This window comes from Phoenix dactylifera, chromosome 11 (genome assembly GCF_009389715.1).
Source record: "Phoenix dactylifera cultivar Barhee BC4 chromosome 11, palm_55x_up_171113_PBpolish2nd_filt_p, whole genome shotgun sequence".
NCBI lineage: Eukaryota > Viridiplantae > Streptophyta > Magnoliopsida > Arecales > Arecaceae > Phoenix > Phoenix dactylifera.
In genome coordinates, this window is record NC_052402.1 from 15613565 (window position 1) to 15638816 (window position 25252).

The window sequence follows — 25252 nt, forward strand, 5'->3', positions numbered from 1 at the left end:
GATGTCCCATCCTCCTCCAGGGAAGGTCGCCATCAATGAGGACATCCTTCGGGCTGGGTTCCGCTTTGCCCCCTCGGACTTAGTCGTGCAGGTGTTCGGGGTTTAAGAGTGGCGCCGACGCAACTGGTGCCGAACTCATGGCGTACCCTGACGGCCTTCCAGGTTCTCTGCCGCATGCACGAGGTTCCCGCCACCCTGAACGTCTTTTGGGAATGCTACGGCCTGAGCGGCCACCCCCGGGACAGAGGGTGGTGGTGCTTTGCGGCGCGGCGAGGGTGCGGCCTCGTCAAGGATGCTCCTTCCTCCATTCACGGCTGGAAGGAGCGTTTCTTTTTCATTGACGTAGAACCCTCTTGGGGAATCGGGGCAACCTGGGAGACGCCGATGAAGTCCCCGATCGGCTTATCGAGGTTGTCGAGGGAGGAGTCCGATGGCGTTGCCGTCTTGAGGGGGCTGGTTGCCGAGGGCCGGCTTCCCCCGGTGGCCCGCCTTATTTTCGAGGATGCCTTGGTGAACGTCGGTCTGAGCTCGGTCCCCGCCGACCGTGAGCCTGCCACCACTTCTTTTTTTAGCTCTTTTCTCCTCTTTCGTTTCTTCTTTCCATCAGTTTCTCAGTCTCCGACCATCTCGTCCTTTTTGCAGAAATCGACGACGTCATGCGGTCGGACAAGGCGATGGCTGTCAGTAGGGCGTCCCTACTGGAAGCGGTCCGGAGGAAGAAACGGACTCCTCCGAGCGGGGTCCCACCGGCGAAGAAGTCCCGCCAGCAGGCGACTCCGACGCCGACAGACGGGTCCGGACCCACCGGTCAGGGGGACGCCACGGGCTCAGACCGACAGTTGACGCCGTATCAGCCCTCCGGTGATGAGACTACCGCTTTTTCGGAGGCGTCACCCGGGCGCGCCCGAGACGGCCGGGTCGGACGCGATCGGTCCCCAGCCCGGCCTTCGACTCGGTCGGCTTCGGATGATACGAGAAGGAGCGCGCCGAGGCCCCGGCCGAGCGGGACCCTGTCGATTTCTGGAGCGGCCCCCGCCCCGAGCACGGTCAGCACGACTCTCCCCCAAGCAATGGGTAAGGGTAAGGCCGCAGAACCACCGTCCGGCTCCGGGGCGAAGTCGGGGTCAGCCTTCACTTTCGCCGGCGCTCGAAACCTCATCGAGACGGTGCTGCTGGAGAGTGACCGTAGGCGGGTCCGGCAGATGGGGATCCCTGACGTCGGGGCTGCCAGCTGCGTCTGTCTCATGTCGGTGAGTGTTCTTCTGGCCGCTTTCGTCATTTATAGGCTCTATTGATCCCCGCCTGACGCCCTCATTTTTCCTATCTCTTAGCTCGCCCAGTACATGATCCGTCTGGAGGAGAGCCACGAGGAACAGGCGAGGCTTCTGGCGAGGGCCGAGAGCCGACTGAAAGCTGTAGAGGAGGGAGGCCAGGCTGCGGCGGGGAGGACGACCAGGGACCTCGAGACGAGGCTCCAGGTGGCCGAAGAGCGGGTACTCGGCTTCGCCGCCCTCGAGAGGCAACTGTTGGAGACTCAGGAGCAACTCAAGGTTGCCTCGGGTCTCGAAGGCGAGATCAGGAAGGCGGAGGAGCGGGCCGAAGAGCAGTCCCGGAAGGCTGCCGACTTCCGGGAGAGGTGGGGAAGGCCCAGCAGTCAGCCGACAACGCCCGCAACCGAGCCCGATATCTTGAAGCCAAGCTGGCCGAATTGGAATCGGCCTTGGAGGAGTCCCGCGCGAGCAACCAGGAGCTTCATTCGCGCCTGGAGGAGGCTGAGGCTGCTCGCGTTGCTGCCGAGGCGAAGCACATGGAGGCTCGGGCCGATCTGCTGAGGGTCTCCTCCGAGGCGGACGACCGGATTGTGGCGAAGGTCATGGAGGCGAAAGCTCAGATTACGGAGCGAGCGGAGGCGGTGCTGGCCGAGAAGAGCGCGGAAATCGGGCGTCAGGCGGTGCAGGCCTATCGTCAGTCCGCCGAGTTCATCCGTGACATGTCGGATGCGGGGTCCGACTCCTTTGCCTTAGGCTTCGATGAAGGCCTGGCAAGGGTGTCCACTAAATACCCCGGAATTGACCTGAGTGGGGTCTCCCTCCTCGACTCCCCTTCGATGCCATTGCCTGCCGGTTCTCCAACCGTCTCCCTACCCTTCGCGGACGTGCTCGCCGTTCCCGATCCAGGGGTTCCTCCAAGCTGACCCTCTGTACTTTTTCTTTGTTCTTTTCTTTGTATGTTGGCGTTTTGCCATGTTGTATGGGTCTCGGCCCTGATGCAATGAAAGTTAATGCAAACAAAGTGTTTCCTCATTTCACTTTCGTCCTTCCTCTTTTTAACTCTTGGTAGCGTCTCGCCGACTCCTGACTCTTGAAGTTCCTCCGGCACTAGGCCAGGCATCCGAGGGTTAGGCCTCAGGAAATCCTTCCGGCGCTAGGCCAGGCATCCGAGGGTTAGGCCTCAGGAAATTCTTCCGGCGCTAGGCCAGGCATCCGAGGGTTAGGCCTCAGGAAATTCTTCCGGCGCTAGGCCAGGCATCCGAGGGTTAGGCCTCAGGAAATTCTGCTCATTGGTCGGCCAAGGCTGGCGCAAGCCGAGGCGACCGGTCGGGGCTTCAGGCTAGTCTGCTCTCGGGATGATCATCGGGTTAGCCTGGCATCCGAGGGCCGAGTCTCGAGAAATTCCGCTCGTTGGTCGGCCAAGGCTGGCGCAAGCCGAGGCGACCGGTCGGGGCTTCAGGCTAGTCTGCTCCCGGGATGATCATCAGGTTAGCCTGGCATCCGAGGGCCGAGCCTCGGGGAATTCCGCTCGTTGGTCGGCCAAGGCTGGCGCAAGCCGAGGCGACCGGTCGGGGCTTCAGGCTAGTCTGCTCCCGGGATGATCATCGGGTTAGCCTGGCATCCGAGGGCCGAGCCTCGGGGAATTCCGCTCGTTGGTCGGCCAAGGCTGGCGCAAGCCGAGGCGACCGGTCGGGGCTTCAGGCTAGTCTGCTCCCGGGATGATCATCGGGTTAGCCTGGCATCCGAGGGCCGAGCCTCGGGGAATTCCGCTCGTTGGTCGGCCAAGGCTGGCGCAAGCCGAGGCGACCGGTCGGGGCTTCAGGCTAGTCTGCTCCCGGGATGATCATCGGGTTAGCCTGGCATCCGAGGGCCGAGCCTCGGGGAATTCCGCTCGTTGGTCGGCCAAGGCTGGCGCAAGCCGAGGCGACCGATCGGGGCTTCAGGCTAGTCTGCTCCCGGGATGATCATCGGGTTAGCCTGACATCCGAGGGCCGAGCCTCAGGAAATTCCGCTCGTTGGTCGGCCAAGGCTGGCGCAAGCCGAGGCGACCGGTCGGGGCTTCAGGCTAGTCTGCTCCCGGGATGATCATCGGGTTAGCCTGGCATCCGAGGGCCGAGCCTCGGGAAATTCCGCTCGTTGGTCGGCCAAGGCTGGCGCAAGCCGAGGCGACCGGTCGGGGCTTCAGGCTAGTCTGCTCCCGGGATGATCATCGGGTTAGCCTGGCATCCGAGGGCCGAGCCTCGGAAAATTCCGCTCGTTGGTCGGCCAAGGCTGGCGCAAGCCGAGGCGACCGGTCGGGGCTTCAGGCTAGTCTGCTCCCGGGATGATCATCGGGTTAGCCTGGCATCCGAGGGCCGAGCCTCGGAAAATTCCGCTCGTTGGTCGGCCAAGGCTGGCGCAAGTCGAGGCGACCGGTCGGGGCTTCAGGCTAGTCTGCTCCCGGGATGATCATCGGGTTAGCCTGGCATCCGAGGGCCGAGCCTCGGGGAATTCCGCTCGTTGGTCACGCGCCTGTCGCTTGGCGCTCGACGGGATTTCTCCGTGGCCAGCTACGATCGTGTTTCTCCTATTCTCCAAGCGTCGCCTGGGGAACACCAGAAGGGTATTAAATGCTAATTGAGGCGTTACCTGGGAAATCGGATCGCCAGTTGCTGCTTGCAAGGAGTGTCAGTTAAGCGGCCGCGATACGCGCGCTCTTCGAGGCGGATGCGGCCTGGGCGCGAGCGGAGATACGTGGGCCGTGGGATACACACCGCCCGGAGTGTCCTGCATGAAGAATGCAATTAAGGAGAACGACGTTTAGGAGATCGTGGGAGGATACGCCTCGAGAGCTGGAACGGCTCCGGATTCGGTGCGCCCGCCTTTATCGGAGCCACCCGCATCGGAACGATCGGGGGGCCACAGTTTGGCTATAAATATAAGTGCAGGTGCGGTGGAGCCTCCCAAGCCGGAGCTATTCAGGTTGCCATGGATCGTGGACCTCCTCTCCGGCGTGTGGCTGGGAAATCCCTGCCAGAGGAACGGGAGGCGCGCCCCTCGCGACTTCCGCCAACTAGCCGTTTCATCTGGGATCAACAAGAAGGTTCTCCCCGGCGGAACTCCGCTCTAGGCGTTTCATCCGGGATCACATCCCCCCTCCTTTCAGCCCCGCCTCCCGATTGAGCTCTGCGCCAGACGCTTCATCCAGGATCGCGCCTCCTCGCGCTCTTCTCCCTTGTATTCCTTTCCTCCCCTTCTCTTGGGGAGGGCCGGAATATCCTTTGGAGGTGGCGTTCCTCTAGGAGCAGTGTGAACTCCTCCTTCGTCCACTTCTTCTTCGTCCGCGCCGGCTCTTCGTCCTTTGCGTGAGGGGTCGATGGCGCCTCCGGGAAGAAGCACCCACGTCCGGTGGGATTGCAGCTGCTTCGGGTGGAGAGTTCGGGATCCCGGAACTTCAACTCTACGGAGTCTCCACCTCTTCCTTGTTTTCTTTACTCCCCAATTCCCCTCTGGAAATTCTTTGTAATCACACGAACACACCGTTGTAACCAGGAATTATTGAAATGAAAAGAATTGTACATTTTTCGAATTGTCTTCCTGGCTTTGTCGTTCTACTGGTAATACGCCCGCAGGTTAGCGGAATTCCAGCTCCTCGGAATTTCTCGACCATCTAGGGCCTCCAACTGGTAGGAGCCAGGTCGGTTTACCCAGCGAACCCTATACGGGCCTTCCCAATTTGGCGCCAGCTTCCCACCTTCCGCGGGTTGAGATGCTTTGGCTCGCCTTAGCACCAGATCTCCGATTCTGAAAAGTTTCGGTCGGACCTTGGAGTTATAATATCGGGCCACCCTCCGCTGATACATCGCCATCCGAACCTGCGCCATTTCTCTTGCTTCTTCCAAGAGGTCCAGGTTCCCTCGGAGTTGCTCCGAATTGGCCTCGGGTCGGTGCGCGGCCACCCGGGGCGAGGGGAGTCCGAGCTCCACGGGAACAACCGCTTCCGTGCCATAGGTTAGGCTGAAAGGTGTCTCCCCGGTAGGGGTCCGATGCGTGGTCCGATACGCCCAAAGGACATTCTCGAGTTCTTCGACCCAAGCTTGCCCCGTCCGACCGATTCGCGCCTTAATTCCTTGGAGGATTGTCCGATTTGTGACCTCGGCCTCACCGTTGGTTTGGGGATGCGACACAGATGTGAACCGATGCTCGATCCCGAACTCCTCGCAGAAATCACGGAAATGCTTGTTGTCGAACTGTCGACCATTATCCGAGATGAGGACTCGGGGTACCCCAAATCGGACAATGATATTTTTCTTCACGAACTTCCGGACTTGCGCCTCCGTGATAGTGGCCAGCGGCTCTGCCTCCACCCACTTGGTGAAGTAGTCGATTGCAACAATCAAGAATTTCCGCTGGGCTGAAGCGACGGGGAATGGTCCGAGGATATCCATTTCCCACTGTGCGAAGGGCCAGGGTGCGGTGATTGGTGCCAAGGGGACAGAAGAGACTCTCTGGACGTTGGCGTGGCGCTGGCAGGCGTCGCATTTCCGTACATGATCCTTTGAGTCCTCCAACAAGGTAGGCCAATAATAGCCTTGCCTCATGATCTTGTGCGCCAAGGACCTAGCCCCCAAGTGCGATCCGCAAACGCCCTCGTGGACTTCGCCGAGGACGTAGGCCGCCTCCGAGGGGCGGAGGCACCTCAAGAGGGGGGCGGTAAACGAGGTCCGATACAGCCTCCCTTCATAGAGTACGTAGTGGGCGGACTTCTTGACAAGTCGCCGAGCTTGATCTTCGTCTTCAGGGAGGATCCCTTCGGCGAGGTAGGCGACGAGCGGGTCCATCCAAGACGGCTCCGGATCAATCGCCATCACCGCTCCAGCCTCGCCGATGCTCGGGGCCTCAAGGGTCTCCAGGTAGATTGCCCTCGACAAGTTGTGCGCCTCTGCGCTCACCAAGCGGGACAACCTGTCGGCCCTAGCATTTTCGCTTCTGGGGACCTGCTGGATGTCGACACTGCCGAGATCGGGAATGAGTGCTTGCACCTTCCGGACGTAGTTCTGCATGGTCGGGCTCCGGGCCTCGAACTCCCCACGGACCTGCCCGACCACCAGCTGGGAGTCGGTGAAGACCTTCAAACGCCGGATGCCGAGCTCCCTGGTGAGTTTGAGTCCCGTGACTAGGGCCTCGTACTCCGCCTCGTTGTTGGTCACTGGAAATCCAAATCTCAAGGCATACTCGGCTATCACTCCATCAGGACTGGTAAGGACCAGCCCGGCTCCTCCACCCTCGGGGTTCGACGACCCATCGATGTGAAGCGTCCAGGTCGGGAGGTCGAGGCTGGGCGTTTCCGGCGGTCTAGGTTCCGCCTCCTGCACCGTGCACTCAGCGAGAAAATCCGCGAGCACCTGGGCCTTGATGGCGGGTCGAGGCTGGTAGCGGATGTCGAACTCACCGAGTTCTATTGCCCACTTCACCAGCCGTCCCGCATTTCCGGGGTTGCTGAGGATCTGTCGTAGTGGTTGATCAGTTAAGAGGGTGACAGAATGGGCCTGGAAATAGGGGCGAAGTCTCCTGGTCGCGGTCAGCAGCGCGAAGGCGATCTTCTCAGCCTTCGTATACCGCATCTCGGCATCCCGTAGGACCCGGCTGATGTAGTACACGGGCTTCTGGAGCTTTGCCTCTTCCCGAACCAGCACCGCACTGACCGCGGTTGGGGAGACCGCCAGATAGAGGTAGAGCATCTCCCCTTCTTGCGGCTTGGACAGTAGGGGAGGAGACGCCAGGTATTCCTTGAGCTGGTCGAATGCTGCTTGACATTCGGCCGTCCAGAGGAAGTCTTTCGGGCGTTTTAACACCTTGAAGAATGGTTGGCAGCGTTCGGCCGATTTTGCCACAAATCGTCCAAGCGCGGCGACCCTTCCAGCGAGCTCCTGAACCTCCTTTACTTTGGTCGGAGGGGGCATACCTTGGATGGCCTTGATTTTGTCCGGGTTGGCTTCGATACCCCGCTGGTTGACAATGAAACCGAGGAACCTCCCGGCCGAAGCGCCGAAGGCGCACTTCGCTGGGTTCAGCTTCATGCGAAACTTCCGCAAGGTGGTGAAAGTCTCCTCCAAATCCGCGATGTGCTGGTCTGCATGGCGGCTCTTCACCGGCACGTCGTCCACGTACACCTCCATGTTCCGGCCGATTTGCTCTTTGAAGATTTTGTTGACGAGGCGCTGGTAAGTGGCGCCAGCATTCTTCAGTCCGAAGGGCATTACCTTGTAGCAGTACAGCCCCCGGTCTGTTATAAAGGCAGTTTTCTCCTCGTCCTGTGGGGCCATCATTATCTGGTTGTAACCGGAGAAGGCGTCCATGAAAGACAGCAGCTGATATCCGGAAGTCGCGTCGACCAGTTGGTCTATTCGCGGAAGCGGAAAGCTATCCTTAGGGCACGCCTTGTTCAGGTCGGTATAGTCGACGCACATCCTCCACTTCCCGCTCGCCTTCCGGACAAGTACAACATTTGCCAGCCACTCGGGGTAGCTTACCTCCCTTATGAATCCTGCCTCCAAGAGCTTGTCTACCTCCTGGTCGACCATCCGGATCCGATCCGGGGCACAGTGTCTCTTCTTCTGCTTTATTGGTCGGTGGGTCGGGTCGACGTTGAGGGCGTGAGAAATGACCTCCGGGTCGATCCCAAGTACATCGGCCGCCGACCAGGCAAATACATCGGTATTGGCTCGGAGGAATTCCACCAACCGGGCCCGAGCTCCCGGATCGAGATTGGCGCCGACCCGGACCGCCCGGTCGGGGCGGCCTTCCTCGAGGGGGACTTCGACCACACCCTCGGCCGGCTCCCCCTGCCGCAAGGCCACCTCGTCTCTGGCATCAAGGGACTCGACGCTTAGGGCTTCCACGGGCTTCTTCCCTTTGAGGGTTGCTAGAAAACATTGCCGTGCGGTCGGTTGGTCACCTCGGACCTCTCCGATCCCGACCGCCGTGGGGAACCGCATGAGCAAGTGGTACGTGGAGACCACCGCGTGAAGGGCGTTCAGCCCGGGTCGCCCGAGGATAGCGTTGTAGGCCGAGGGAACACGGACGACCAAGAACCCGAGTCGCACCGTGGCTTCTGCAGGTGCGACGCCCGCAGTCACAAGCAGCTCAACGACACCTTCCGTCGGGACAGCGTCACCGGTGAATCCTACGAGGGGGGTGGACATTTTGTGCAACAACTGTCTGGACAAGCTCATCTTTTGGAAGGCCTCGTAAAACAAAATATCAGCTGAGCTTCCACTATCCACAAGAACACGCCTTACATCATAGTTTGCCATAGTGAGGGAGATCACCATGGCGTCATCGTGGGGAGTCTGAACCCCCTTTACATCCTCATCAGAAAAGGTGATTACATTGCCGACCCTCTGCCTCTTTACGACGGCCGTCCCTGACGCTTCCGTCGAGCCCCCTGCGTTCCTCACGGGCCGAGAGTAGCCCCCAGTGATAGTGTGGATCACGCTCGCAACGGGTCGATTCTGCCCCCGAGGCTCCGGAGGAGCCGGATCGGCCGGACGCGGGTCTGCGGGGGGACGTCGGTCGCTCACATATCGACCGAGACGCCCCCGACGGATAAGGGCCTCGATCTCGTCCCGAAGCTGGAAGCAGTCCTCTGTGTCGTGGCCGTGGTCTCGGTGGTACTCACAGTACGCCCGGGAGGGCCTCTTTCCAGGGATCCTTCGTATCTGTCTCGGGGCCGGGAGGTCCTCCCGCTCCTTGATCTCCATAAGGATCTGGGCCCGGGGAGTCAGGAGAGGGGTGTACCGGTTGAAACGTCGGGGCGGAGAACGAGGGCGTGGGGCGCCGTGGTTCTTCGCCGGCGACGGGCTTCTGCGCCGACGCTGGGGCGTCGGGCTCCTCCTCTGGCGTGCCTCTTTCCGCCTTTTCTTCCCAAGCTTTGGAGGGATCTCGGCAGCCTCCTTGCTCCGGTGGGCGGCCGCCTCCTCGGCGTCCGCATACTGGTTCGCCCGGGACAACAGCTCTGGGAAGCTCCGCGGCAGGCGTTTGTCCAGGGAGAAGGTGAGCCTGCCCTTCCGGAAGCCACGCTTCAGGGCTGAAAGAGCTACCTCCTGACTCAGGTTCCGGACCTCCAGCGTAGCCCTGTTGAAGCGGGTAAGATAATCCCGCAGGCTTTCTCCCTCGTTTTGCCGGACGTCAAAGAGGGAGTTGGAGACCAGTCGCCGCCGGCTACTGACGGCGAAATGAGTGATGAAGAGGCGAGTGAACTGGTCGAAAGACCGGATTGAGTCAGCCTCCAGCCCGGCGAACCACGCCCTCGCCGGGCCACGGAGGGTTGCCGGGAAGGCCTTGCAGAGAAGGGGATCTGATGCTCCGTGGAGGAGCATAAGGGTCCTGAAACTCTCGATGTGATCCCGCGGGTCTGCCGCCCCATCATAGGGCTCGATCGCCGGCATTTTGAACCCCGGAGGATTCGGGGTTCGCAGGATCCTCGAGGCAAGTGCCGGCTGGGAGGAGATCTCTAAGTCGGCGAAGGGATCTTTGGAATGGCCCTTCAGGACCTGGAGTTGTCGGTGGAGATCGTCCACCCGCCGGTCCAAGGAGCGCGACCGGTGGGTGGGAGACAAGGAGTGGCGAGTGGGGGACCGACTGGAGCGCGGGTTCCTCGAGGACCGGGGAGTCTGGGAACGCGCCCGGGCCCGCCTCTCGTACCCCGCGCAGCTCCGAGGGAAAGGTCCCGGCAGAATAGACCGTGCTCGAGAATCCTCCTCGCGCCGGCGCTCCTCCCCATGGGAGAGGAAGGAGCGCGGGTTGAGGAGGACAGGCGAGCGCTCAGGGAGCAGTGGCTCCTGAGCCCGCTGTGGCGCCCGGGACATCGCGCCCTGCAGATTCTGCACCGCCTCCGCGAGGGTGCGAACCTGCTGGGTTAGCTGGTCGAACTGGGCGGCTTCGACCATCTGAATGGGCGGTGGGGCGGTGGAGTGTTGCTGAGAGCGTGTTGGAGATGCAGCGGCCTCCCGGCCAGTGGCGCGAGAGGCCCCGCGACCGGAAGCATTGGAAGCTCCACGACCACCTCGCCGTGCCATTACGATCGCTCTGAGATCCGTGCCCTTCCTCTAGCGCCAACTGTTGCTGGTGGTCCAGACCGAGAACGATTGGCACAGCGGTGTGAACGGGGTTCCCTTTGAGTTGCTTTGGTTGCGCTCCGCCCTCCGCCGTGAAACCTGCAAGCAAGCCTCGCACCACCACCGGGGTAGTGGGGGCCCTCCGACGATCAAGTCAGAGGAGATCGAAGGAGAAGGAGAAGGAGAAGGTAGCAGGTGAGATGATACTCTGGAAGATATATCTTACCCTCCCCCTTCCCCCCCAGCCTCATATATATCAGGCTGGGGGGTTTTTCCGGGGATTCGTCATCGTGTGGCACGATGGGGCTGCCACTGACATGGCCGTTACAGGGCGTCGTGGGGCAGCGCTGGGTACAGCCATGGCAGGGCATAGTGGAGCTCCGCTTTGTACGGCTGTTACAGGGGATCGTGGGGCAGCGCCGGATACGGCCGTTGCAGGGAGTAGTGGAGCAGGGGGCCGCGGCGTGCCTCAGAGGAACAGTCTGTTGTTGTCGAGAGATTGCCGACTCGGGGTCGGATTGCTGGATCAAGGGGCAGCCGACTCGGGGTCGGGCTGCGGAGCCGAAGATATCCGACCCGAGGTCGGATTGCTGGATCAAGGGGCAGCCGACTCGGGGTCGGGCTGCGGAGCCGAAGATATCCGACCCGAGGTTGGATTGCTGGATCAAGGGGCAGCCGACTCGGGGTCGGGCTGCAGAGCTGAAGATATCCGACCCGAGGTCGGATTGCTGGATCAAGGGGCAGCCGACTCGGGGTCGGGCTGCGGAGCTGAAGATATCCGACTCGAGGTCGGATTGCTGGATCAAGGGGCAGCCGTAGTCTTCCTGGGCGCGCGTGCCGGTCACGTGGGGCATGGTGGCTAAGTTCCCCCGTAACAGTAATATTTTCATTTTTTTAGTGAGAGATAGCAGCACTTTATTTTATAATAGGAAAGAGAATGTAGTTTTATTGAGGGGGGGGGGGTTAACTTTTTGATACATCTTTGTGAGAGAGGAGGTGTCTCTTGGGTCTTTAGTTAAGAATTGAGATATATTGGAAACCTATCAAACTTGGACATGAGATTTTATTAGAAACCTACCATACTAGGGCATGATATCTTCTCTCCATCAATGCCTTTCCAGCCATGCATTGGAAGTTTATCGAGCTTGGGCGCAAAGTCTTCTCTTGTCCAACAACCTAATGACCTTGCAACTACGCAAGATCTTTCCTTATTTTTTTGATTTTTTTGAGTTGTATATTTTATACTTCTATAATTATGGGATTGAGCCAATCCTACCAAATTTGAAATCTCATATTTAAATGTGAGAGGTTTCCAATGAAATCTCATGTCCAAAGTTGATAAGTTTCTAACAAAGTAGGAATAATTTTGGTGAGACATCTTTATGGTAGAAAAAAATTTTCAGACCTTTTTCCAGAAATTACTTCATCTTATATTTTTTTTTGAATAATTTTTTTTTCTTTCCCAAATTTTTTCTTCCACTAATATTGTTTGATTTAATTGATATTTGTTTTGGATTTTGAGTCGACACATTTGATCTACACCGAGCAGCGAGCTGTTCTACACCTGCAAACCTTACTGCCGGGGCAAGACATGGTTGCATGCATTATTGCAGGCCCTCCGAACGCTCGTCATCTCTTTCCTTGTTGTTTGTTATCTCGGTGGGGACTGCTTTTTCCATTTAAGCTGCTATGGACCAGTAATACCATGCCCAACTCGTATATACAAATACGCATATTAAACCTATATTAATGAATCATGCCGAGCAAAGATAGCCACAAAGCTAACTAGTCTATTATATTTTTATAAACCAACTAGTAATACTGGTTTTATTTCTTTTTTTTATACTAACATGATAAGTGATGGGAGGCAAAATGGATCGTTCTACTCCGGCATGGAGTCACCCAATTTCGGCCGAGCAAACCTCAGAGCTGAGTGGGCCGAAAAGGCTCCCTCGACCGCAGGCAACGACGCCTCGCCAAGAGCCGAGCGGGCCGAAAAGGCTCCCTCGATTGCAGGCAATGACGCCTCGCCAAGAGCCGAGCAGACCTCGGTCCCGCCAAAAGCCAGGCCGACCTCAGCCCACCAAAGGCCGAGCCGACCTCGGCCAGAGCCAGGCTGACCTCGGACCCTGCTGAAAGCCGAGCTAACCTCGGCCCTATCAACCTTGATCCTATCGAAGATCCTACGGATCCTATGCCCAGGCTACCGAGCGGCCAGATCATGCTACGTGGCAGGCCTAGAAGCAGATCTTCCAGAATCGTGGTGTTAAAGACTGGCCTCTCGGGAAGCAGGGCATTGATGACTGACCCCTCGCATATCACCGGGTAACATTTCGGAGTGAGTGCGCGCATGACGCATTTAAGAACTTCCTCGACTACTTCCATTTGGAATGACGTGGCGGACCCTCAGAACAGATTCGGAAAGATATCTCCCGAATTCTCCGCCTGCAGGATTGATCTCCGTGCTGTACGCCGCCTCCAATTGATGGCCAACTGATCACGGATCGACTCGAAATTTCAGATAATGGCCGATACCCTCATCCTATAAAAAAAGATAGGGAAAGGCCTTTGGTAAGCCATTATAAGCTATTTTAAGCTACAAGAGGCTATCTAAGCCACTCAGAAATCTCTCTAAAAGTCCGACTAATTTAGCCATCAGAGGGCCTTCGTCGGAATCCTTGGCCAAGGCTTTGTGCAGGTACCCTGGAGCGTAGGAGCCAGGAGGTAGCCCTCTTTCTCTGTCCCGAGGCAGGCGTCTTCTCGGCTTCTTCCGAAGCACCCTCAGGCCATATTTCAACCACAACAATAAGTTTATCAAGTTTTAACTAATTTTTGTCATTACTTAGGAGAACCTTCACCTCAAGAAACATGGGAACGTGGATGTAGTCGATCCATCCTCCTTCCTGAATCTTAAAGATTCGAGCCCAAAGTCGAACTGATCCAATTTGTAGATGGATTGGGTTGGATCTAAACATTGATCGATGGTATTGTGTTAATTGGGCCAACCCCGTCCTGGGCTGCACAGAGAGGTAAGTGTCCGCCTTTGACTCCAAATACCGAGGTCTAGGGGATAGCTGCTGTCTCTCTTCCCTGTTTCTCGGCTCTCGCAAGAAGGCATGGAGAAGGGCAAGGGCTTGGCTCGTAAATGGGCGGTGGAATTCGCTGAGAATACTTCTTCTTCTTCTTCTTACTCAGGCGTTCCAGATCCTCTCGGTTTCAATCGATCTTCTCAAGATCTCGTACAATTCACCCCCTCACCCCTCCGTGGTTCTTCTTTTTTGTTTGGCGATTTTTATGAAGATCTGGAGCTTTCCTCTTCTACGTGCAGGACGACGCTAATGGCGGAAGGCAGAAGAAGGACGCGGAGGCGGCGTGGAAGTCGCAGGTGCGTGATTAGGATTTTATTGCACGAATGTAATTTCGTGATCGATAGGTTTCCCTTTCTTGATGGCAGAATTAGGATTTTGGTTAGGTTTTTTCTTCGTTTTTTTTCCTCCTATGCAATTTGTTATCTGAACTTTTATTCTTTTCCTTTTGGGAATTGGTTCTAAATTTACCATTATGATGCTTTATATTGTGTATCGTAGCCATTTTTTGATGTTGGATAAAGAATTGATTGCAACACCAGTCAATTCAGCTGATGGGTGCCTTATGTTTGGATTAAATTTTCATGTGTTTGGGATAAAATTACCCTTAATTATTTTCGTTTTATGATATTTTTTGTATTTGAATGCTATCTAATTTCCAAGCGGGGTCATAAATTGCAGTCATTAAATGATGTTTAGTCTAGGTGACAGTTATGCAAAACCCCTTCCTCCAAACATAAATAAATAAACTGTTAGAATAAATAAATAAATATTTTTATTCAAGTTTAGTCAGCTGTTAGATTGATGTTTGGTGTGGGTGCTAGTTATGCAACTATCCCCCAACCCAACACACACACACACACACACACACACAAACCAAAAAGAAAAAGAAAGAAGAAGGAAAAATATAAAATGTGAAGTAGATAGTAAGACAAAAATAAAAAAGCGAACAAAATACATCAAACATAAATTAGAATATATAAAAAATTCAATAGAAATATGTAAATAAAAAAACTGAAACATATGGAAGGTAAAAATAGAATATAATGAAATAAAACAAAACTAGGAACGTATGAAAAGAATGTGCAAAACTTAAAATGCAAAGGAAAAAAATAGTTTCTGGTATCAGTTTGTATTTATTTGGCCTGAGCAAGCACCAGCACCCAATGGTGGGTCGATACTGGGTAGTAGCATGCTAGCTCTGATTGAATCCAACATTGATACAGCTCTATACCACGCACTATCAAGACGAAATTTCTATTTTATTTTTCGGCACAATATGCAATTATCAACATGGAACAACACAGCATATGCTCAAATTTTGATTTTTTTATATTGTCATTGTGCAATCAGATTGCTTTTCATGTTCTAATCTGCATTATTATTGCACTAATGCCATTACATCCTTGCGCTCCACTAATATTTAATATCTATATTCATCATATTAATCTATTTCTCCATCATTTTGTTGTGAGAAGAAAGCTTGGGAAGTGGCACAAGCCCCGTTGAAGAACTTGTTAATGATGGGTTTCATGATGTGGATGGCTGGAAGCACAGTCCATTTGTTCAGTATCGGCATAACATTCTCAGCTCTTTGGCAGCCAATAAGCGCCCTTCAAGGTGTCGGAAAGGGTATGTTACACTAGTTAAGCTTTCCTTTTCTTTGGTTATGCAAGCATTGGAGGCAAATTTTCAATTTCAGTACTGAGTTGACCTCATATGTCTATATCTTTTGCTTCGCCACATTGATTAGATTTTCAAGATTTTTTTCTTCAAATGTGTTTTGACTGTGAAATCAATGTTAAATTGTTGTATGTAGACTGTTGATTCATGAATACTGGTGCTATTTATAACACCTTTGCCTTGTAGTCTTTGACTTTAATTGCAAAATTTATATCATAGGATTGGTAGAATCTGTTAACCCTTAGCAAATCAGTATGAAATTTTTGGTCAAAGTAACCTTCAGTCAAAGAGGGGACTGTCATGTTACCTGACAGATGATTTGGTGAGTACTGAGACATACTTTATTGGTTACAAAACTTCTGCAATGAAAGGACAACCCTTGGAGACCTATAATCATGGAAAAGTTCAAACAAAGAGGGGAAAGCTGATGCTTGAAAGAGGAATTCATGGTTGAGACACAAATGATGAGCTAAATAGTCATGCTCTACATAACCCCCAATGTCAATCCCATTGATAAGAGGCTTTGATTATTGGAGGTCTGTTAGACTTGTTCTCAACATGGATATTGACTTTTTGTGGAAATATGAACTAATCATCATACTAATATTCAGTTCTTACACGAAGAACAATGGTATTCTTATGTGCATATTTGCTGTAAGCTGAAGGAAAATGAAGTTGATTTTTAAGATACGAAAAGGTTTCAAATTAAACCATTTATACATGGAAATTACAAGGAACCTGACTTGTAAGTTAGCGTCCAAAATTCTTGATTAAAATGTGGATAATCCATGACATATATTGATAAATCAGTTGAAATCATAATTTACTTAGATTTTCAAAAGTACAATCCATGTTCTTATTGAAATATCCATTAAGAATATGAGGTGAAAAATTGATAAGGTTAGGATAATCCAAAGAATTACTTGAACTAATAATTTCCACAAAGGGTACTATAAGATCAGCTGTGTGGTTTTGCACATGCTAAAGTGCTACAGGGACAGAAACAACTTTTTTGTACATGACACCAAGGAGGCAGACGTATTTAATTATGTTTTCTTAATCAGGACTCAGTATTTAGAATAGTAAAGGTAGATACCGTGGAATCAAAATACAAGTAAAACAATTGTGAGAAGATAACACTTACATTAAAAAAATATAAGCAGTCAACTTTTTACGAATATACAAATAAAAGCACCTTGTGACTAAGAAGAATGCAGTACATTTCACCAAAATCTTGAATCAAGTTCTCAACATAATATTTATAATTATACAATGGGAAGCACATTAATTAAAAATGATCCACAATTGAATACGGCTCTAAACAATGCAGAAAATGACCATATAACAAAATGATATGTTGTATACTAGTGCAGTTTCTACATGAGAGTTCAAGCAGGCCAGACTTGGATTTGTTTTGGAATTAACTGTCCTAAAAACATTAAATTGAGGCTTGTTTCATTTGGTGTCAAAAGTAGCCTCTGTTGGGAGTTAGATGTCTTTACTTGAATTTGAAGGAGAACAGGAATAAGGAATCCACCATCTAGAACGAGGGCTCTGTTTCATCTTGTTTCTCTTTTAAATAGATATTTTTGTGAGATTTTTTTCTTCTTGTAGGAATCCGTTTGTTTAGATGTTCCATCAAGTTGACTTTCTTCACCTGTTCTTTCTATCGTAGTATTTGAGCCAGGTGCTATACTGTTAGTTCAAGAGATATGGCTGCAGGATTGTAGGCAACGAAATCTTCATGGAGTCTAAATGATTTTTTCTTTTCCATTTTTCACTTTTTTCCATCTTCATTATCTCTTCTTCTTAACTACCTCTTGATATGGCTGCATATCAGGTATGATGTGTGATGTCAATTGTTCACCACTGTGAGAGCTTTAAACCATCATGACAAGAACCTGTCTTTACATAAATTATGCCAGCATGTCATTCCACTTTTTCTTTTTTTATTTGTCTACTTCCTCTAAAATTACATGCCATTTTTTTCCTTTTCTTTGTATTTGCAAAAGAACTCAGCATTGGTTTCCTTTCATGTTTATATGGTGAATTATGCAAACTGCACTGTTTCAATGCCTGGCTATTCATGCTCACACATCACATCCCAAAATAGGAATGCAACATCCTAGCTTAAGTGCAGATTTATATTGTTTTTATATGAAATGAGAATTTTCCTGGCATTAAATGCTCTTGTAAAGACTATGATATTCTTTCCTGTCCATGCCTTCATTTTAATTGAAAAATTAGGCACCTTACAGTGCAGTTTATTCTCTCCTTTGTTAAGTAGTATTATCCTGTTTGGCATAATTGGTTAAGATGCATCTTTTTCCCTTTCTTTTGCGAGCGAAGATGTATAATGTCTGAAGTCTTGCTTGCCTTTGCAATTTCTTATCACAGTTTTTGAACCCTACAAAGATTCAAGGGTAGATATTCTTGCACCCAAGTTGCTATTTATTGCCCTTAACCTGGCTGGTCTGGCCTTGGGTGTATGGAAGGTAAGTTGAGCTAATTATAATGTTGACGTACTTCTCCTATTAATTTATCTTCAATCTTTGTATTTCATTCTTGATCTTATGGTTGTCTTTCATATGTGAAAGCTGAATACATTAGGCCTTCTTCCAACTCATGCATCCGACTGGGTTTCATCTCTAGCCCCTGCTCAGGTATATCCTCTTACTCAGATACATCTGTTATGCTGGTAGACTACCATGCCCTTCTCTACTATTCCCTTTTATTTGTTCTTTCATTGTCTTTTTTGAAGGCTAGTGAAAAACTGGTGCGCATGGTAAGAATGTTTGCAGCATCAATTTTCAGCTTATTTAACTTTTCAAATTCTTAAATATAAATACATTGACCCAACTTGAATGTTACCTGCTTACTCTGCAAATTTCTCACACAGCGAGAATTGAATGTTACCTTGCAATCACAGTTATGGAGTAGAATATTTTTAAGAGTCATGATTTCATATGCCATCTGCTAGTTCAGTGCCAAACTAATATGGTGCATACCTCTTGTATCAAAGTAGAATTAATCACACAGAGTTATTTGCTATTAATAAAAATTTCTCGGAACCCTTTTTCTTGTTTGGAGATAATTCTAAATTATATATCATATGTTTTTATATATTGCTAATTCAGCCGAAATTCGGTTTGAAGATGATAGTTCAAACTACGTTGTCCATTGTTCCCCTAAATTTTTTTTCTCAAACTCTCATCAGGACTGATTTAGTTTGATGTGATCATGAGGAGGGATGACTTGTTTATAAGATCAATCTTAAGTTTAGAAATATTGCAAATATTAACACCAATCAGTTTTTTCATTCTGGATTTATAAGGGTAAATTTACCTGTCTTCATTTTAATGACCTATTTTCAGTGCCACAAATCTGCTCTCATAAAATCCATGTATCCACAATTTTTTTGTCTTAAAACAAAGAGTGAAAAACCCTGTAAATGATTGACTAGGTTACACAGCCATGCAGATGAAGAGCATCTACTCCATTTTCTCAACTTCTGTGTCAAGTCCACACCAGGCGGCAAGATAGATGACGTATTGAATGGAAACCATAATATGAGGGTTGCATGTTTTGCACAAAGTTCAGAAACTCGATTTCAGTTTTATCTTCCGCCAGTTCAATTGACCTTGTTTTCTGGTAATTCCAGAAGTTTGGGCAGTTTTGATTCAGGTTTCAGAGTTTTCAAACCACCATGCAGACGGAAAAGAAAAATCCTAAAATCCTATAAAAAAAGAAAAAAAAGGTTATATATGAGGCATCATTTTAGAGTACAGTTATATTGGATACTTATCGGTTTTTTTAACTGTACCTTCTAAAAATTGGTGGAGTTGGACTACGAAGATGTTCTCAACCCACTATACTAATGTTAAAACTTAAAAGTGAGCTTTTGTCCTTTTTAGAGATTGGTCAATGATGTAGTATTGAAATAAGCAAACAACTTTGCAAAATGCCATTTTTCTAAAATCTTTAAGGTAATGGGAAAGTTAAGCTGAGGAATGTGCATGTTGGAAGATCTTAACAAAATATCTTTTAATATTATGTTTTCGACTAATGCATTAATTGCAATTATTTTTTTCTACATATTCGATAACCCCTTTTCTTCCTCTTGTTAGTCAGACATTTGGAAACGTGTTTAAATCCAATTCTTGCATCTGTGTCCATGCAATACTGGATAATAGTTCTGTATAAACTTTAGAATAGTGATTCAGGAATTTACATAACTTCTTGGGTTTTGAAGCTGGATGCTGTATGCAGGAACTTGAGTTCAGATTTCACTACTTCAGATTCAAAATTTGCAAATTTATTATTTAAACCCAATCTACTTAAAAATTTTGCCTCATTCTCCTGAACATCGGCCCCAAAATCTCTTGAACATGAAATAAATGATAAACTCAAAAGCCTCCAACTTTCTCAAAACTTGCCAAACATATTTGTAATGAAAAAAAAATGAGTTTTCCTTATGCGCGTGTGCTCACATGTGGCCCTATAGGTTGGTTAACGCTAAACAGAATTGAAAAGTACTGGTTCTGTGGTTTCAGAGCTTTGGTTGAGATTTAAAACTATGGTTGCAATATTAGTATTGTTGTTTTCATCTACACAATTTTGTAGATTGTATTCACCTTTATTTTTTAATAATCTATGCGTGGAGTCTTATTTCTATTTAACTTAACCATTTAATCTGGGGAGCATGCTAGCTTGGATGAAAGGATTAGTTGTTAATGCACTCAGTGGATATACCCTTCCCAGGAAAGCTCTTTCTGCCCTTGTTTCTCAGGCATTGTATGCTAAATGTTTGGAATCAATATTTCTGTTGCCTCATATGAAATGCATCGAAATGTGAATTTCATTGTGTCAAAGTACAAAATCAACCTGCATGTAGTGTAACGATGAAAATTGGATCGACATTGTGCTTGAGAATGCATTCAACATGTTTACATTTCTGGGAACATTTAAAGTACTACGTGAGCTTATGCTTGGGGTTGTATACCATGTATCATAGGAGGTCGAGTTTTCTGGTGGGGGTCTTCCAATACACTGATGCTCTAATGCCTTATCTCCATTCGCTGCGTTGAACCAGTTGAAGATGTGGAATCTTTCTATGTTGGATGATGATGCCGGTGCAAGATCTAATTTCCTGCTCTCAGATGTTTTGATAACTTGATTTCCATCTGGATATCTGTGTGTTTAGTGTGAGTTTCTCATTGTTAAGATAACCAAGTTAACCTTATTATGTTATGTTTATTGACTAGACATGCATTTTCCGTGGTGTTTACCGTCATTGCTAAGAGATCTATGTTAATCATAGTTTGTGATACATGTTTCTCTCTCATTTGCTGCAATAGTGCTAATGAATATCGGTTATATGAATGCAGCTTTCTTAATGTTTGTGTGGAGACTAGATGCTCTGTTATTCAGACTTAAATTTTGAACTTGTAGGAAGTATTTTTTTTTGTGTTCTTTTTTTATTTTGAGAATAAGGATCAGTGGAAGCCCTGCTAAACTGGGCGAGCCAAGTCGTCACTCTCAGGAAGCAAGTCTTTGTTGATAAGGAGCCAACATCAATGGCAAATGTTGGAGAGTCAAATCATAGTATAGGTAACCAATGTGTTTGGTCACTGCTATGTTTTACCTAGTAATCTCCCCGAAACTAGTAAATCCTGTTTTTTGGTGCCCGACATGGCAGGGTCGGTGGTTCATTAGGGGTGAAAATGTCAAGTTTGTCCTGGACAAATAAGTTTTGAGAAAGTTTTCGGGGAGAGGAAGCATTTTCCAGATTATATTATCTACTTCTATCATCTATTCATCTTTCAAAGCCTTAACCTGGTGTCTTTGTTAATGACTTTTTTTATCATTCATCGGTGCTTCTCTTAGGCATGAAGCCTTTCTAGTTGGATAGGATTTGCATGCCTCGGAAATTATAGCCATTCATGTACTCTCTCTGTTTAATTGCAGATGCTGAATAATAGACTTATCATCCTCGTCTCTCTCTCTCTCTCTCTCTCTCTCTCTCTGCTCCAGTTGAAGATGAGCTCTCGAAGGGGCGAAGCTTGAAGGAGAGCCAGAGAGAGGGTTACGAGGAAACCTGAAACAGAGTGTGCCTTCTTAGGGCCATAGATGATAGCATTTTCTGTGCTTCTCCTTGCAAAGCCAGTGTGACCATTGGTTTTGAGCTGCCAGGTGGCATCGACTAATCACCAAAGGCTGTTTGAGACTGTTGCCTTGGTGTTAATGATTGATGACTCTTTCTCTTTCGTTCTGACTTCATTTTTCACTGTTCGCATGAGAATGTCATTCAAAATCATAGGATCTCAATTTGATTGAAAACTAAATTATAATGGTTTAATCATTCTAAATACATGGCTAAATGACAGGTTAAGGATGCAAGGGGAAAAGAAACTGATGTATGAACACTGAATTACTTTCATTTAGATGATGAAAACTATTACTTCAGTTTAAGCTGAGAAAAATGAGCAGACACCCATTTTTTAAAAAAATCAGTCGCAACTATGATAGAGGCTTATCATCAAAAAAACTACTAGAAAGGCTCAGGCTCAATTCGGAAGCCTAATCTCAAACCAGGCTCAAATTGTAAAGAAGACAGCTCTCAATTACATGCCAGTAGATGAAAATGAAATCACTTCCATACTGGGACTTGAAAAGTTTGATCAAGTTTCGAGGGATAAAAATATGCTCTCTCATTTCAAAGTTCAAACTCGTTCTGGCTGTGCGGTATGTTTACTTTCATACTTGGTGTCCTATTCTGGCTAAAGTAAAATTTTTACGCACGGTTGAAACAAGATTACATGAAGGATTGTTATCTGTGTTGCGAAGAATTGTTGTTGATGTCAGAGGAAAGAAAGAAAGGAGAGTTTAAAAGGAAACAGAAGACTGGGATGTGGGACTTTGTGGAAGGTACTCGTCTGTCTTTAGATTTTGTTCCAGAGCTTCAAGGCTCTATTGCAATGGTGAAGTTTGCCTCTCTTGCCCATACCCTGCTGTAGACAGTTGGAATCTTTATTAAAAAAAATCCCTCATAGAGTGCTTAAACTAACGCCCCAGATGTAATCAATCTGTTTGGAGTATAATAAATGGTTGGTAAACTTAGGGGTTTGGTGCTGATTATGAGGAAAAGACTTTGAACATATAGCGACAATTATGTAAAGCAACAAACCACCCACTGCTCAGGAAGGGGACTTGGCGATGGTGGTCGAGCAGATTCGGGATAAAGAGTGCAAGGGTGATAGCCACCCACTGCTCAAGAATATCCACAGAATAGCGAGAGATTGTGACTCATTTCAGGTTACTCATATGTATCGGGAAGCGAACAGGGCTGCAGATTGGGTCGTCTTCTTTGCTACTTACCACTCCAGAGAGATTTTTTGGACATGCTTTGTAGCCGCCCTTTCATCCATATGCCATCTCCTTTTTTTCGACTCTATTGGTTGCACTCACTCTAGAGCAGTGTGGGCAACCGTTGTACCAAAAAAAAAAAGCAACAAATCAAAAGTAACAGAACATGACCTGAGCTATGTTTAACTTGTGTTCGTACTCGGGTGATCTCCATCAGTTTCTTCTTGTCATCATTTTTTTTTTTTTTGGTACAATGGCGGCTTGCACCCGATTGGTGTGGCCGTGTGGATGCGGCTTGTCATCATCTTTCAAGTGCAGTTATTTGCAGGTTGTATGGTTGGATTTTACATTTTTCCAAGTTCTTGTGTACATGAGATGTGAATTACTTGGTAACTGAAGGGACTATAACTGTGAAATGGAATCTATATGTTGTGAAAACCACCATAGCTAAATCACGTGCTGACTCAGCGATCTGAATTGATCATAACTATGATATGATAAGAACATTAATTAGTCTTTCCCCAGAAACAAGACAAGAAGGAGTTTGCCGTTTATGTTAAGCTAACCGCACCCATTAACATCAAAGTAAGGACTATCCTTAAAGAGATGCTTGCTGACAAAAACCGTGACCTGCGGGATCGGTCATTGGTTCGAATCCATGGACTACTTACAGCTTCTAAGCCTTGACCAATGGATTTTTTTTTTGACTCTCTATGCGATTATGTAAAGAATGCATTACCCTATTAAACTTTCTAATCTTATACCTTTACACGTAGCCAGGTGTTATTCAGGAACTTCTTATCCACATTGCACTAGAGTGAATCTTTTCTTAATGAATATGCAATGCTTCTTCAGACTCTGAGGGGATAAGATAGCCCACCTAATCCTATTATTTTGGCAATAAAAAAAAAAATACTGCATCTCCAGTCTATGTCAACATCCTTCTTCATGTGTTTCCCTCTCGATCGCTTGCTTTGTGTGTGGTGAGAGGCTAAAAATCCAGGGTTGTTGGGAGTTGAAGGATGGAACAATTATTGTTGAGCTCCCAAAACATTATACCGATATAATTTGGTTAGAATGTTTTTTAGATCAATCACAGATTGCAAAGAACTAAGTAGTTAACGTTCTTGGTCACTAGCATGATGGAGTAGATACGCTCTTATGTCTTAATTAGGTCTCTAATTAATCAACATATCAACTGCATTGAGACTTAAGCATACCAAACTAGTCTGCAATGCATCCAGTGTGTTCCATGCTGTTATCTTGCTGCAGAGGGCGTGCATGCTTTCTGATATAATCCTCGAAAATAGCAGAATTTGCATTTCATGAATTACGGAGGTACATTTCTCTCGACATGAATAGCTAGAATTTTTGAGTTGAAGTATTAACCATGTTATTTTTGAGTCATATGGAACCTGTTCCCAGTTCCAGTGCCAAAGGGAGGATGTGTCAAAGAAAGTAATAGAATTGAAATTTTGGCAGCATGTACTACACTGGGATTAGCTAGGTTGGGTTCAGACTTTGAGTTGGTCCATCATGTTACATCTTGTTGGGGGAATACGGTTTTCCCCCAGTAATACAATAACCCTTCCACCGGAAGACTATGCAGTCGACGACCCCGGACGACTGAGGTCGGCGCCCGACCCCAGAACGTCCGATCCCGGATCATCCGACCTAGAGGACTTCCGACCTCAAAGGCTTGTCTTTGTCAACCACCTGCCGCGGCCGTACCTCTCCGAGGTCCGGCCAAGGGCCATATCCTGCCACTGCCCCAGCATTTATTACACATGATCCCGGCAAATCCCCAGTTCACGCAACAATTAATGTGAATCTCCGGCCTACGCAACAATTAATGTGAATCTCCGGCCTACGCAACAATTAATGCACGTGGCTCCTTTCATCTACGGATCCTCAGCTCTCCACGGCAAATCAGCTCGGCAGAGTCCTGTCCGCCATGATAAGTCTGACCCCAGCCTCACCGCCGACATCAACGCAATGATTCACCCGATCGCGTGACGGCTCAGGTCGTACGACGGCCTTACCTCCGACATCAGTGTAATTATCTACTTGTCCGTGCACCAGATCAAGCAACGTGCCGAGCTGTATGACGGCCTTGTCCGGTCACATCGCAGGTAAACCCCCCCTATAAAAGGGAACCGTGCTTCTCAAGGGCGGGGGGGGGGGGGGGGGGAACAGAGAGAGAGAGAAGAAAGCACTACTGCTCCCATTTTCTTTGAACACTATTTTGCCCCCTCTGACTTAAGCATCGGAGGGCCGGTGGCCGGGAAACAGAGAGAGAGAGAAGAAAGCACTACTGCTCCCATTTTCTTTGAACACTATTTTGCCCCCTCTGACTTAAGCATCGGAGGGCCGGTGGCCGGGAAACAGAGAGAGAGAGAGAAGAAAGCACTACTGCTCCCATTTTCTTTGAACACTATTTTGCCCCCTCTGACTTAAGCATCGGAGGGCCGGCGCCGGAAGACCCGGCCACCGGCTTTTCTGCAGGCACCCCGACAGAGGACGCCGCCCGCCGACGCATCGCTACTCCCTCGCGTCCGCCGACAGCTCCCCCTCCTTGACGGACGATCGCCCCCGGGTCCAATTTCCAGCAACAGTTGGCGCTAGAGGAAGGGCCCGAGTAGCGATCATGAAGTTGAGAAGCAAGGGAGCCTCCAACATCTCCCGGCGTCCCCCGCAAAGTCCTGGACGCTCCGTCCAGAATTCTCCAACTCCGGCTGACCCAGTTCCC

General features: G+C 49.1%; 1 protein-coding gene across 1 annotated transcript; it reads left to right on the top strand.

Annotated features, from left to right (window-relative positions):
* Positions 1-13392: 13392 nt before the first annotated feature.
* Positions 13393-20520, top strand: LOC103717075 (ER membrane protein complex subunit 4-like). The gene is made up of 6 exons (XM_008805314.4): positions 13393-13608; positions 13698-13754; positions 14934-15087; positions 17536-17633; positions 17736-17801; positions 20153-20520. Exons 1-6 carry the CDS (start codon positions 13486-13488, stop codon positions 20189-20191), a joined length of 537 nt encoding a protein of 178 aa, XP_008803536.2. The 5' UTR covers positions 13393-13485; the 3' UTR covers positions 20192-20520.
* The last annotated feature ends 4732 nt before the right edge of the window (positions 20521-25252 follow it).

Bases quoted from the DNA above. Each gene is read 5' to 3' on its own strand.
- LOC103717075 (XM_008805314.4), top strand. From the start codon at position 13,486: ATGGAGAAGGGCAAGGGCTTGGCTCGTAAATGGGCGGTGGAATTCGCT. The intron at 13,609-13,697 runs GTACAATTCACC...TTCTACGTGCAG, and splicing joins ATCGATCTTCTCAAGATCTC to GACGACGCTAATGGCGGAAG. The intron at 17,802-20,152 runs GTATATCCTCTT...CATGTATCATAG, and splicing joins CATCTCTAGCCCCTGCTCAG to GAGGTCGAGTTTTCTGGTGG.